Source organism: Pogona vitticeps, chromosome 6, assembly GCF_051106095.1.
Source record: "Pogona vitticeps strain Pit_001003342236 chromosome 6, PviZW2.1, whole genome shotgun sequence".
NCBI classification, from domain to species: domain Eukaryota; kingdom Metazoa; phylum Chordata; class Lepidosauria; order Squamata; family Agamidae; genus Pogona; species Pogona vitticeps.
The window spans coordinates 113294123-113309523 of NC_135788.1; the positions used below are offsets into that span (position 1 = coordinate 113294123).

General features: G+C 42.9%; 1 protein-coding gene across 1 annotated transcript; it reads left to right on the plus strand.

Annotated features, from left to right (window-relative positions):
• The first annotated feature begins 2137 nt into the window (after positions 1–2137).
• On the plus strand, positions 2138–14013 carry LOC110070536 (vomeronasal type-2 receptor 26-like). Its single transcript, XM_078378771.1, has 3 exons — positions 2138–2175; positions 6054–6280; positions 11915–14013. Exons 1-3 carry the CDS (start codon positions 2138–2140, stop codon positions 12850–12852), a joined length of 1203 nt encoding a protein of 400 aa, XP_078234897.1. The 3' UTR covers positions 12853–14013.
• The last annotated feature ends 1388 nt before the right edge of the window (positions 14014–15401 follow it).

The window sequence follows — 15401 nt, forward strand, 5'->3', positions numbered from 1 at the left end:
GTTATGTTTTCTTACTTAGGTTAGTTCACACTTACTTTGCCATTTTTTTCTAAGCCTTTAAACTCTACAATTATATCTTATATCTTCTTTCTTATAATTTTAACCCATTCATTTTCTCATCTCTCATCCAATTATAGAAAGGTTCCCACTTTTTCCTAGCCTCAACAATTTGAGATGGTTGGACAGTGTCATCGAAGTGACTAGCATGAATTTGACCCAACTCCGGGAGGCAGTGGAAGACAGGAGGGTCTGGCGTGCCCTGTTCCATGGGGTCACGAAGAGTTGGACACGACTAAATGACTAAACAACAACAACAACTTCAGTTAAAATATCCATCTCTGCTGCTTCAAAAAAAATTCTATTATCTCCTGGGTTGTTAGAGTCTTATCTTTGTTCCAGCATTTCACATAAAAAATCCTTGCTGCTGTAGTTACATGTCTGATCAAATATCTTTCTTCTTTTTCTATTGAGTCCGGTATATTATATTCAACAAAAACAATCCAGGTTCCTATGGAATTATAGAGGATACATTTTTTGTAAAAACCCATGGACTAGTTTCCAAAAGCTCTTAACTTCCCCACAAGTCCACCACATATGATAACAGCTACCTTCTTTTACTTTACATTTCCAACATTTGTTAGAGGTACAGTGGGGTCTTGACTTGAGAACTTAATCCGTATTGGAAAGTGGTTCTCAAGTCAAAAAGTTCTCAGGTCAAATCTGCATTTCCCATAGGAATGCATTGAAAACCATTTGATCCGTATCTGCTCTTCTCCGTCCATAGAAACTAATGGGAAGCTGCTATTCTGGCTTCGACCACTAGAGGGGGATATTTTGTTTCTTTTTTTCTTAGGTCAAGAAAGGTTAAGGGAAGGCAGGGAAAATACAGTCCAGGCAGTACAGTACCAGGCAGTCCGAAGACTGTCTCCCAATCCACTTTCTAAATGCTGGGAGGAGTGAGGAAGCAGACAGGCACCCTTTTCACTGGCCAACAGTTAACTGAAAGTTCAAATTTTGCACTTTCCCTGCCTCCCACGTTTTTTTTTTCAGTTCTTAACTCAAATCTAAGTATGTAAGTCAAGTCAATATTTTCCTATGAGAGTGGTTCTTAAGTCAAAATGTTCTTAACTCGAGCCGTTCTTAAGTCAAGACCCCACTGTACTTTGATATCTTTTCGATAACTTTTCAGGTGTGATATACCATCTATAGAACAGCTTACACATATTTTCTTTGTAATTAATTGCTTTTGTTAAGTTAATATTGTCTTCCTATATTTGTGACCATGATTTTAAGTTAACTTAAAGTATGTTAGTATTTTTAGAGGTTTGCCATTATGGAGGTGCCCCTCCTAACCATTGAATCCTCTCCTACCTTAATCCTTACGCCACATTTCTGTGGCCCACTCTGGTGTAGCTTCCCTCTGCAATGCCATTTCAAGGAACAACTTTAGAGATACTGTCAAGGAAACCATGTCCTTGGCATCAGTTTGTGCTAGGAGCTCAGCTCCATCCTGCTACGATCAGGTTTTTCATGTTTGTCCTTTTTTACAGCTAAGAAAATTAATACTTTAAAATAAGTGGAAGAGTTTTTATTAGTGGGAAGAAGCAGTCAGGTTTTAGATTTATATCACTAAATTGGTTTGGAAAACACTCCTGCAGTCTCACTGACTGTTTTAGCTGGAAAATATATCTGGTCAAGTATAGGATAAAAACAATGACTTAAAAAAAAGGCCTCTGGTTCAAAGTGAGTCACATCCCTGGAAGGAAATGCAGGAATAGAACTCTAGACACCTCTGATGAAATATGGGCATAGAAGTCATGAATCCCCCAATCTAAAAAGTAACCTCACAGGCTAGCCCTCCTGAAGAGAAGCGCAATACAGAGTGGACCACCTTCTTCTTTTCTTCTTCTTCTTCTTCTTCTTCTTCTTCTTCTTTGACGACGACTGCTAGTGCTATGATTATCTGGGGACCTAGCAAGAAGCCTAGAATCCTCTGAATTACCTCAATCAGAATTTGCTCATCTCCTTCTTTGTCCTAGTGAAGCAGCCCATTAGGTTTCAAGTGTCCTTTAACCATTATGGAACATTTGCCTGGTGGGCAATATTAGGAGCACGGCAGGACAGATTAAGTGAACACATGGCTGAAAAGCCTGGCCAGAAACCATATAATGAGATGTAGAGTAGCCATATTAGTTGTCCTGGGGTGAACCTGCTTGCTGTATCTATCTCTACCTAACCCAGCTGCTGGTGAATGACTCCTAGTGACCCTGCCAGGCCTCTTTAGGCTGCCCTTGCCCTCACAATCCAGATTTAGTCAGAGAATCCTGTAAGCATCTCTCTCTCTCTCCCAAAATCCTAGTTTCTGGTCTAGGACCTCTTCTAGCTTTCCTTTCTTGGGGTCCATGCCAAAGAATTCCCTTACATTGTTCTAGATGTACTTCCAATGGCCATTATCTCCAAGACAATCTAATGAGATGAGGGACAGGTAATCTGTGTCATCTCAATCTATCTTCTGGAAATATTATCCTCACACATTTGTGGACCCCCCAAAATACAGCCTCAGAGGCTAGCCTGTCCACCTACCCTATACTCTCTGCCTAAGGGCCTGGCTGATAAGCAGACAGAGCAGGATAGCTGGATAGAACTGTGACAGCAGATTATCCCTGCCTCTGTGGATGCTGATCAGCTGATAAACGCCCACAGAGGAAGAAAGATTAAGCTAACCTGCTGGAATAGCAGTTTCCTTTCAGGCGGTGTTAACAGCGGTGGTGAAAGTGAGACTACAAGGTGGGATGCAATTAGGGGGCATCGGGAAGAGGACAAGGGTGGGCTGTGGGGCTGAGAGAGCGGGCCAACCAAGCTGCTATTCAGGGGGCCCATATAAAGAATGAGCAAACTAGGCCGCCGGAACAGCCATTTTGACAGTCTAGCTTGCTCTTTGGGCCCAGACTCAGCAAAGGGACAAATAAAAATGTGAAATATTTTTCACTTCGTATTTGTCAGGACCTCTGGAACTGACAAATACAAAGTGATTAATATTACATGAATCAGTGATTTCTGATGAATATAGCAATCTGGGTTTTTTTTTTGTCCCCATGTCTAGTCATATACAGTGGTGCCTCGCATTACGATGTTAATTCGTTCCAGCGAAATCGTTGTAGAACGAAAACATCATAAAGCAAAATTAAAAAGCCCATAGAAGTGCATTAAAACCTGTTAATGCATTCCGATGGGCTTAAAACACACCGTCCAGTGAAGATCCTCCATAGGGTGGCCATTTTCACTGCCTGTCTTGCGAGGAATCCATGCCTAAACACAGCGGGGAACCATTTTGAAACCGCCGTTCAGCTGTTGGAAAATCGTCGTTTTGTGAAGAATTGGTTCCCGAAGCAGGGAACCGATCATCGCAAAGCGAAATTCCTCCATTTAGACCATCATTTTGCAATTGCAAAAGTGATCACAGAAAGTTCATTGTTATGTCATTTCGTCGTTAAATGAAGCAATCGTAGAGCGAGGCACCGCTATATATGGTCTATCAGTGGATATATTCATGATGAATATATAAGCCTTTAAGTAACAGAGAAAGCTTGTCTTCATATCAGTTCTGGAAGGAAACCTCAGAACATCATTGCTAGAAGACAGTGTTCTATGGGACTTAATCATAATAACTCCCCTTTGGGATTGAGAGACTGAGGAGAAGGCTCAGTAGACAGTACACTAACTACAGAAGTCAATTACTTATCTGGTTTTCAGAATAGCGATATAATGTGGTTATCTACCAGTCACCTTCTTCTGATGTTATCCTGTCAGAAAGTAACTCAACCTGTTTGGAGGCTACTTTGCCTCTTAATAGAGTGTTCTGTCAAAGTTTTACTACTTCAAGTCAGAACAGGTCACCAAAAAATTTAATGAACCTTAATTACCTACCTTATAATTATCAAAAGTACTGAGTCCAGCACTGCTGCACTTCTTCACAGTCATTGCAGGCCTCTATGGCCAAAATCAGTGTCTTTCCCTAAAGCTCATTTCTATCAGGGAGAGCTGCAATCAGTGTATAAAGACTACTTTTCAAAGTACAGTGGTGCCTCGCATAGCGATCGCTCCTTATAGCTTTGTGATGGACTTTTGCCATCGCAAAAGCGATCGCTTTGTGATCGTCCCTATGGGTGAATTTCGCTTTGCGATAATCGCAGGGAAGCGATCATTGCAAAGCCTCCATTTTCGGCCAGCTGATCGGCGGTTTCAAAATGGCCGCTGGGTAAACAAAATGGCCCCCCGCTGTTTTTCCTCACTTAAGAGGCATCAGAAATGGCTACCCCTATGGAGGATCTTCGCTTAAAAGTGAGTTTTTAGCTGACAGGAATGCATTAATTGCATTTTAATGCGTTTCTATGGGGTTTTTAATACCGCTTAGCAATGTTATCGCCTAGCAGCGATTTTTTCTGCATGGATTAACATCGCTAAGCGAGGTACCACTGTATGTAACCTCTCAGACTCAAAGGCAGAATTGAAGGCTTTCTGACTGCAAGCCCTTCTTCTGTCTGGTCTCGTGCCAGACAGTTAGAAAGTTATCCTGTCAAAAAGTGACTCAACCTGTTTGGAGGCTACTTTGCCCCTTGATGCAGTTTTCGATCAACGTTTTACTATTCCAGGATAGAACAGGCAACCTCCAATTTGAGTGAGCCTTAATTACCTACCTTATAATTATCAAAAGGACCATGTACAGCATGGATGCTTTTCTTGGAATTCACAGTCATTAGAGGCCTCCAAGGGCAATGTCTCTGGCTCTCTCCAAAGCCCATTTCTACCAGGGGGGAGCTGCAATCAGTTTATAAAGACTGTTGTTCATAGTACATACACATCTCAGACTCACAGACAGAACTGATGGCTCTGTGATTGGAAATCCTTTTATACCTTCCACTAAGAGGAACACTGCTCTGGTACCAAGAGGAGACCATGAAGCCACCTAACCTGGCCAGATATTTCCCAATGCTCCACCTGGTTCTGCTGATGCAAACACTTAATTATTTTTCAAGTAGGAGCATGAACTCTTCTTTGTGTAGTTGGAAGAGAAGACCTCTAACACATTTGCATGATCCTTCAGATGAGATGATTATTGGTGAATTTGTATCCTTCAAACTTGCTGACTTGTTTATGCGGACGTTTAAGGAAAACCCTGATTTCTTTCAATCAAATGCAGTGTAAGTAGGTCTTTTTCATTAGGATGACTTAAAAAAAGAGGCTAATCTGGGCTGAGGGTGCTTCTTATTGCCATAAATTGAATTACTCATTATGAGTGGGAGTTTGTATTTCCTTTGTTCTTTGCCCAAAAGGTTGACAATGTAGATGTAGTAGAGAGTGCACAGCAGTGCCACACCAATTGTGATTTTTCAGAAGAGTCCTTGATTTCAATTCGTGAAATTTTTTTTTTAAGTAGGCCTGAGGATGTGGTAGGATCTGGACCTCTGTCAATGTCTTTGATCTCCGTTCCTGGAACCATTTGTGACTTAGGCTGGTGTCAGGGTTGGGATATTGATCCTCTTGGAAATTCTCCAAAAGGGCTGACCTGTAGTCCATCCGAAGAGCAAATTTGTCATTTGGGAAAGAGGTTGGAGCGCTGATAGCCTCCACAAAATTTTGTACTTTTGCAACATCTGGAGTTGAACATTTCCAGCAAGTCTGATTCATATTTATGAACACTTTTGAAGCAAGCCTATGAAGGTCTTATGGAGCTGTTATCCTCAATATATTCAAAGATGCTTACACTTTGAAAGTGAGTGTGTCATTGTGGCCTCTGTAGGGTTCTCAGGTGAATGCAGATGTTGTTCTGCCTTTCTCAGACCAAGAGCTTCACTAGATAACACCCCCCCCATTGAATATTTTTGGTGCTGCTACAAAGACGCTTTTAAACATACTGCCTTAGGACAATCATACACCTGAGACTGATTTTTGCAAAGGTGTTGGGAGACAATTTCTTTCTAACTTAAATAGGGGAATTTTGATTAAAATTTGCAACACATTTGTTGTAAGAGTTCTTTAAAATGTCTTTGCAGGGTGATCCCTAAAAACTACCAGCATGTCCTAGCCTTTGTTTTTGCTCTCCATGAGATCAACAAGAATGTTGATCTGCTGCCAAATATCACATTGGGTTACAAGATCTATGACAATGTCTTTGATTCCTTGAGAGCCTGTGCAAACAGCCTGGATCTCCTGTTCCTGGGGAAAGGGAATCCCCCCAACTACAACTGTGGCAGGAAGGAGAAAGTGATGGCTGCTATAGGTGGGCTCACCTCCCAAAATTCCATACAGATGGCTTATCTTTTAAACCTCTACAACATACCACAGGTAGGTTTTTAGGATTACTTACATGCATCCAGAAGGAAGAAATGTTACATCTCTTCCAGTTTTTCCCCAAATTACTCAGAATGTCCTTGCACCCTTAGATACCATGGTAGTGGAGGGATTTCCTGTAGGGTGGGTGGGGGATATTAAAAATACAAAACCTCACTGGATTGTACTCATGATGACCAAGCCTTATGTTTGTCTTTGAAAAAGTTGGTTATGCTTGAGGAAAAGGGAGTCATGGGCACCTTTTTTTTTTTTTTTTTAAAAAAATCCTCTATTTCTTCCATTAGTTTACCTATGGCTCATTTGATCCTGCACTGAGTGACAAAGTTCAGTTCCCTTCTTTCTATCGGATGATCCCCAAGGAAGATGCTCAGTATGATGCGATTGTTCAGCTCTTTAAGCATTTTGGATGGAACTGGATTGGCGTCATCGTTTCCAAGGATGACAGTGGGGAAACCTTCCTTCGAACCTTGAGACCAAGGTTTATGCAGAGTCATATTTGCATTGCTTGGACAGAGGTCATCCCAAGAGTGACCGAGTTTTCACCAAAAGAAATAATTCAAGTAATCCTGGCGCCAATCTATTGGACTCTTTCTCTGAGTGAAATTAACGTGATTCTTGTGTACGGAGACAGGCAGTCTCTGGAGGGGCTACGATTAGTTTTAGACATCTTTGAATTTCAGCAAATGCAGCCTCAACGGAGGGTGTGGGTGACCACAGCTCAGTGGGATTTCACAGCTTTACCTACTGGGATAAAACTGACCACAAAATCTTTCAGTGGAACCTTGTCCCTCAGACTCCACACAAACGTGGTGCCAGGATTTGAGAACTTTCTGGAGAATATGAACCCATATCAGGACCAGATTTATTTCATCCATCAGTTTTGGTATACAGCATTTCTCTGTTCAATCCCACTTTATAACCTCAGTGGTCCAAATTGGGAGATTTGTAGTGGGAGGGAGAAGCTGAGGAGCCTTCCTGGAAGTGTGTTTGAAATGGGCATGTCTGGCCAGAGCTACAGTGCCTACAATGCTGTTTATGCTGTAGCTCATGCGCTCCATGCAGCCTGTTCATTAAGAGCCAAGCAGAAGACAAATGGACCTGGAGAGAAATGGAGCCTCCAGAAGCTTCACCCATGGCAGGTAATTAAATGAAATACAAACCGAATGAAGAGGGAAGGGAATAAGTCATTAATCCCTTCCTTATTGCTTATTGTATAGCCTGTTACCTGTCTGATTATACGAATCAAGTGTGATGAAGCAAAGATCCAGAAAAGCTGGGCACAGCAAAGGAGAGTTTAGACTGGATCAGCTTGAGGAACAGTCATAGAGGCTTCTCCCTGTGAGGGAAAGATCTGAAGTAAGGAAATGAATATATATACAGTTGTGCCTCACTTAATGGGCATCTCGTTTAACGATGAAATCACATACCGACAAACTTTTTGCGATCGCTTTTGCGATCGCATTGCGATGTTTTAAATGGGGAAAAATCACTTTGCAATGATTGGTACCCTGTTTCGCTTACCAATCATTGCAAAGCGATGATTTTCTAACAGCTGATTGGCGGTTCCAAAATGGCCACCGGGTAAAAAAATGGCTGCCCGCTGTGTTTTCACACAGATTCCTCACTTACTGGGTAGCGAAAACGGCCACCGTATGGAGGATTTTTGCTTTAAGGTGAGTTTTAAGCCCATAGGAATGCATTGAAGGGGTTTCAATGCATTCCTATGGGCTTTTTAAAATCGCATAGCAACGAAATCGCTTTGCAGTGATTTTTGCTGCACCGATTATCATCGCTATGCGAGGCACCACTGTATAGGAATGGATATTTCATTTAACTTTAGGAAGAAGCTTCTAACAATAAGAGCTGTTCTGGTCAACCTTGGAAGACGGTGGGCTCTCCTTCATTGGTTGTTTTTGAGTGAAAGTGATCCCACTTTCTGTGGGATCTGTCAGCATAACTTTAGTCATGGATGTTATGCATAAGTAGGGGGACTGAGTTGTTTCCAGTTCCTTCCTGGGGTAGAATTCCATGTCTGACATCCTGTTGGTGCAGCTGTATGCACTCAAGCTCAAGGATGGCATTGCTGTGCCATTCATTGGTTAATTAAGAATTTCTGACCCCCTCCAGATTCTGTGGCTTCCCGAGGAACCCCATTCATCCCAGGGAACTTTGGAAGTCTTGGGATGGGAGGATGGTCTTTTAATGTCTTGAAATAGCTGCCAAATACCCACTGCCACTGCCACCACCACCATTACGACGGAGGCTGCGAAAATATTTTCCAGGATGAAAGAGGTCCCTAGGAAATCTTGGAAATTTGTGAGGAAAATGTTGAATTTTTGAGAGTTTGCACATAGCAGAAGCACTATAAAAATACACAGAGATGATGATCAATATTCTCATTTGATTTTCATATATATAAACATGTGTGTGTGCATGTGTGCATCAGCAGATTAAAGAGTAATTATTCAATCGTAAGAAACTTTAAGAACATTTAGTATTGAACAATTGATCATGAGTGGGATATGGCATTTGCAGGATACAATTTGTTGAAAAGAACAGAAAGAATAGATGGGGAGGTGGACTTCCAGTATATGTCAAAAATATACATTCTTGCACAGAAATAAAGGAGGAGGAGATTGGCTGGCCCATTGAGAGCATCCGAATCATTCTAGCTGGGGTGAAAAATAAAAGGAGCATGGTTCTAGTGTACTACTGACCACGTGATGAAGGATAGGATGCAGACAAAACTTTTGAAAAACAAATTGCATGCATTTCAAAGAGACACCATGTAGTATTGATTGGAGATGTCAATTATCTTTATATCTATTGGGAGGCAAATTCTGCCCTGTATGGCTCTTCCTGGCTTGTGTGACTACTCTCAGACCCACTGTCCATTATTTTCTTGAAATCATGGGAAATGAGTGAGGTGCCAGATGACTGGAGGACTAATGTTGTTCCTGTCTTCCAAAAGGACAACAAGGAGGAACCTGGGAGCTACAGACCAGTCAGCTTGATATCAATCCCAGGGAAAATTCTGGAACAGGTTATAAAGCAGTCACTGAGCAAGTGCATAGAAAACAACACAGTAATACCTGGAAGCCTATACCTCTTCCATTATGCTTTGGATAGAATATTTTCAAATACTTGAAAGTGCAGAGTATTAAATCATTTCCAGGATTTTTATTTCCTAATAAAATCATTTTTTCTCCTCCAGCTTCACTCCTTTTTAAGAAACATTTGGTTTAACAACACTGCTGGGGAAGAAATATTTTTTAATGAGAAAGGAGGATTAGAAGCAGGATATGATATCATCAATTTTGTCAGGTTCCCCAACGAATCCTTCCAAACAATCCGGGTTGGAAGTGTGAACCCTGCGGCTCCTGAGGGCCAGAGATTTGTGTTGAATGGAAGTGCCATCAACTGGAATGAGAGGTTTGATCAGGTAGATATGCTGACTCTTCATCATCGGTCTCATTTGTGAGTGTATGTTTGATATTGCTATGTGGTTGTGCTAATATTTGATCCGAATAGACTAGAAAAACTAGGAATGGAAATAAAATACAGTGGTGCCCCGTATAGCGACGATAATCCGTGCAGCAAAAATCGCTGCAAAGCGATTTCGTCGCTATATGAAATTAAAAAGCCCATAGGAATGCTTTGAAACCACTTCAATGCGTTCCTATGGGCTTAAAACTTACCTTTTAAGCAAAAATCCTCCATATGGCAGCCATTTTAGCTGCCCGGTAAGCGAGGAATCCATCCCTGTTTTACCCGGTGGCCATTTTGGAACCACCGATCAGCTGGGAAAAAATCATTGCTATGCAATGATCAGTAAGCGAAACAGAGTACGTCGCAAAGCGATTTCCCCCATAGGAAACATCGTTATGCGATCGCAAAAGTGATCACAAATTCTTCATCGCTATGCGAATTCGTCATTAAACGGGGCGCCTGTTATGCAAGGCACCACGGTAGAAGTTTTCAGATTGCTTTTGAAGATTCACCCACTTAAACTTCTTTGCAATAGTCAGTATGGGAGGTTATCAGAGGATGAACAACAGTTGTGAGACTATCTCAGGTGGCATCAGTCTTGATACATCAGCACTGACTGATGAAAAGTCTTTTGAATGGCCAGTCCTTCCCTTGCTCCCAGTGTCAATGTTGTGCTGAATAGCTAGGCACATTAAAGATTGTTTCTCAAATGGAAAGGAGGCCTGTAGAAAGAGGCAGAACCTTTACAGACTCCTTGGACCTCAAGTTCAATGTTTGGCCAGAACAGTCCAGAAAGACAGAACTGGGACATCACATTTTTGTACCAATGTATCCATACTACATAAGTCAGTCCTTCATTCACAATCAATCCACGGAAGAGAGAATTCTCCATTTGGACTGAGAAGACATTCAATTTCAATGCCAAAAGACCATGGTGCAGACTAGTGGAACCTGAAGACACCTAAAGTAACAGGAGTAGAGTGTTAGCTTAGTATAAGCTATAGATGTAGTACTGTACATACATCTAGCAGAAGGCAGAGCATTAAACTTGGCCTGATGCGAGAGGGATTTCCAACTGAAGTCACCCCACTGATTCAGTAGAATATAAAGATGCCTAGACTCATCATTCAGTCATTGATTTCACCCATCTAGATGAGATTAGAAGTTGGACTAAGGCCAGAGTGCCTCTTTCCATATTCTGCCTTGGTCATACAATATGGTGTAAGAGCAAACTTACAGCTGGCACTATGTCTGTTATGTACAAGAGAATACAGCAAGTCACACAGACTTTATTCAAACACCATCAGGATGCTGGCCAATAAATAAAACCCTTATATTTTAAAAGAAAGAAAAGTCAGGGGGAATGGGCTCCATGATGGGTTGTTAAAATAGTAATGGTGGATAAGAAGTTGACTTGCCTTTGGTGATTAAGCAGCATTGGTCTCCCAGGAACATCTCCCTGGTGTGATGCAACTTTTCCAAGATAATCTGGAAAAGAGAGGATTGGGGAAGGTTGAAAGCTAAATTACACATCTGGAGTTTTGCAATTGATATATGAGTTCTAAATAACCTTTCTTTTGATTAACATTAGAGTCAGCCTAGATCCACCTGCGTGGAGAGCTGCCACCCAGGAGAGAGCATGTCTGTCCAACAGGGGAAGCAGGTGTGCTGCTATGACTGTGTTGCATGCCCTAAAGGGAGGATTTCAAGCCAAATGGGTAAGTCAGGGAATCAAGAATAACATATAGAAAAATAGAGGAATTTTAATTTCCTTTCTATTGATAGGCTTGCCCAATTTTTCTAAAGAGAACAAAAAGGATATCCCAAGAGAGTTGTTAACTTTGGGTGAAAAACAGGACTCAGATCAAGGTTCATAAGAATATAAGAGCCCTGCTGGATCAGGCCAAAGGCCCATCTAGTCCACCTTCCTGTATCTCACAGTGGCCCCACCAGATGCCTCTGGCAGCACACGAGAGACCTGTCTCCTGATACCAATCCCCTACATATGGTTCAGTTTCCTGAATGAATAAAAGTTGAGTGCTTCCAAAACTGAGACCACATTCTTTTCTTTCAGATACAGAACAATGCAAGGAATGCCCCAAGGACCAGTATCCAAACAAGAATAAAGACAGATGCATTCCCAAAGCTCTAAGCTACCTCAACTATGAGGAACCCTTGGGCTCCATACTGACTAGCTTGGCCCTCTTCCTTTCTGTCAGCACAGTGATAGTGATGGGGACTTTCATTCAGTACCGCCACACTCCCATGGTCAAAGCCAACAACTGGAACATCACCTGTGCTCTCCTTTCCTCTCTCCTTCTCTGCTTCCTCTGTTCCTTCTTCTTCATTGGACAGCCTGGAACACTCACCTGCCTTCTGAGACAAACGGTGTTTGGCATCGTCTTCTGTGTATCTGTTGCTTGTGTCTTAGCCAAAACCATCACTGTGATTGTGGCCTTCATGGCTACAAGGCCTGGACTTGGGATGAAGAGATGGCTTGGGAAGCGGCTGGCAGGGTCTGTCATCATGGTGTCTTCTCTTATCCAGGCTGGTATCTGTGTGGTCTGGTTGATTACCTCTCCCCCCTTCCCAGAGTTTGACATGCATTCCCAGACTGACACAATCATAGTTCAATGTAATGAAGGTTCAGACCTCATGTTCTATCTTGTCCTGGGTTACATGGGGCTGTTAGCCATCATATGTTTCACAGTGGCTTTCTTTGTCCGCAAGTTGCCAGATACTTTTAATGAAGCCAAATTAATCACTTTCAGCATGTTGATGTTTTGCAGCATTTGGGTGTCTTTTCTGCCAGCCTACCTGAGTACTAAAGGGAAATACATGGTAGCCGTGGAGGTCTTCTCTATCTTGGCTTCCAGCGGTGGCTTGCTGGGTTGTATCTTCCTTCCCAAATGTTATGTTCTTATTCTCAGGCCTGACTTGAACAGCAAGGAGCAAATAGTAGGGAAAAAGTTGACACACCAGGTGAGAAGGAAATCACATCATATTCAGTGACCTCCTCTGGGAAAAGTAGACACCCTCTTGGTTACTATTTTTTTTATTTTTCTCAAAATACATATGTAACACATGTGTAACATTCAATTCATAAAATAACAAAGCCTCTGGATTCCAAAGTGTGTCAGTTTACTATTGTTAATATAGTAGGTCTTTCTATAAGAGTTAGGGAGTGTCAGGGTTTAGGAGAACGAAGGAGAGGGTTAGTGATTATATCTTAAGGGGGTTAGGAGAAGAAAGTGAGAAGTTTAAAACACATTGAACAAGCAGTAATGAATGTATAAACACTACCTGAGAGATATTGATTGCAAGCATACAGCAGTTCAGAATAAAAGTGATTGACTACATGATCCAATATGCATTAACACCTGAACCATCTATTGTGATTTCCCTTTTGATTTGTTCAATAATAAAAGAATACTTAATTAAGCCCCCTGTTTCCTAAGTTATATGACCCTTAGAGTTGGCAGCACCTGTGTGGGACATAAATTGGTATTAGGAGAATACCTGTGTGGTCCAAAGAAATAGGGGCAACAAAGCGTTGATTGCCACAGTTCTATATTCTCATTATACAGCATGTGCATCACAGTTTACTTTAGCCTCAGTTTACTTGGTTTTCCTCTAATGAGAGTTGAGGCTTCACTTGATTTAGTGCCCACTCATCTGCCTCTCTGGTGGTCCGTGGTATCTGTAAGGCTGTCCTCCAACACCACATTTCAAAAGAGTTGATTTTGTCCCCTTGTCTTTCTTCACTATGATCATCTTTAACAAAGCACAGATGATTTTGACCTTGGTTTCCAGTGACAATCTTTACTAACACCCAGCCCCTTCTCATTTTTTTAATTCAAAAGGCAAAGGGACATATTTTTGGAAACATGTCGAGTATTGGGGTTATATAACTTTTCTTCCTCAGGTTGCTTAACCAAAACAAAGTGTTTTGAAATTGGAAAGTAGCTTTCAAGTCCACATTCTGCGGAAAGGGCATGACAACTTGAGTTTAAATGAAAGATTAAAGGATGAGTATGTTTTTCTTTTCCACTGCATCTGTTGCACTCACTCATAGCTTTGCTTCACCTTTGCATTAACTCCAAAATGCCCCTTCAAAAAATTGTGGCACAGAAGTATGGCAGCCTTATCCCAGCTAGTCTTCATTCTGCTCTCCCCCATAAACCACCACAGAGACCATATGGTCATCGTCTGTGATCTTCTGGCACTGGATAATTCTATACGGGGAAAGTTTATCTTGAAAGTTGTATGTAGTGAACGTATATTTAAACTTCCATTTGAAAAAACCAGAAAATGGAATTCTTCAAAACAACAACAACAACAACAACAACAACAACAACAACTCTTCTTTATGAATGTGAAATATTGTGCTTCTCTATCTATGAGTCAAAATGCCAGGAAAAGGCCTCACATTGCATGGCAATGTCATGTCCACATTGCCAGCAAGGGAAGGGATGCCAAGCTTTACATAACAAAGGGCAGCCTGAATGATGAGAACACCAATGGCAGCAGCTGAGATGGTCTACACAGGATACTCTCTTGTGCTCACTCCCATTCACAAGAAACAATAAACAGGGAAAAATCCCAGAACCTGATGCTTTTAAAAATCAATTAACTACTTCTCACCCAAACACATAGGAACGGTCAGTACTTCTGAAGAACTGAATCAACATACAGTGTGGCTGTTTTTACATCAGTTTACCGTATTTTTTGCACCATAAGACGCACTTTTTCTCCCAAAAAAACTGGGGGGAAAAGTGCATGCGTCTTATGGAGCAAATACTGTCCCCTCCATGCCACCATCGCTGGCTTCCCAGGTCTCCGGAGGCCTCAGCAGGCCCCGTGGGGGCCTCCCCCGCCACCATTGCTGGCTTCCCAGGCCTCCGGAGGCCTCAGCAGGCCCCATGGGTGCCTCCCCCCCGCCACCTTTGCTGGTTTCCCAGGCCTCCGGAGGCCTCAGCAGGCCCCATGGGGGCCTCTCCCAGCCACCATCGCTGGCTTCCCAGGCCTCCGGAGGCCTCAGCAGGCCCCGTGGGGGCCTCTCCCAGCCACCATCGCTGGCTTCCCAGGCCTCCAGAGGCCTTGCCTCCTCCCGCCACCTTCGCTGGCTTCCCAGGCCTCCGGAGGCCTCAGCAGGCCCCGTGGGGGCCTCTCCCAGCCACCATCGCTTGCTTCCCAGGCCTCCGGAGGCCTCAGCAGGCCCCGTGGGGGCCTCTCCCATCCACCATCGCTGGCTTCCCAGGCCTCCGGAGGCCTCAGCAGGCCCCGTGGGTGCCTCCCCCCCGCCACCTTAGCTGGTTTCCCAGGCCTCTGGAGGCCTCAGCAGGCCCCGTGGGGGCCTCTCCCAGCCACCATCGCTGGCTTCCCAGGCCTCCGGAGGCCTCAGCAGGCCCCGTGGGGAGTCCCCCACCACCACCATTGCTGGCTTCTGAGGACCTCCAGGAGGCTTTTGACCGGTAAGGTGCTGCTTTTTACTTTTTAAAAAATGTTCTGCGTGGGAATTGGAGGGTAGATTTGGGCTGGGAGTATGTTTCTATGTTGCT

What these genes read in the sequence shown, in the direction of transcription:
- LOC110070536 (XM_078378771.1), top strand. Translation starts at nt 2,138, where the DNA reads ATGGCTGAAAAGCCTGGCCAGAAACCATATAATGAGAT. An exon ending in CAGAAACCATATAATGAGAT is followed by an intron (nt 2,176 to 6,053) that starts GTAGAGTAGCCA and finishes ATGTCTTTGCAG; the next exon opens with GGTGATCCCTAAAAACTACC. An exon ending in GAAAGTGATGGCTGCTATAG is followed by an intron (nt 6,281 to 11,914) that starts GTGGGCTCACCT and finishes CTTTTCTTTCAG; the next exon opens with ATACAGAACAATGCAAGGAA.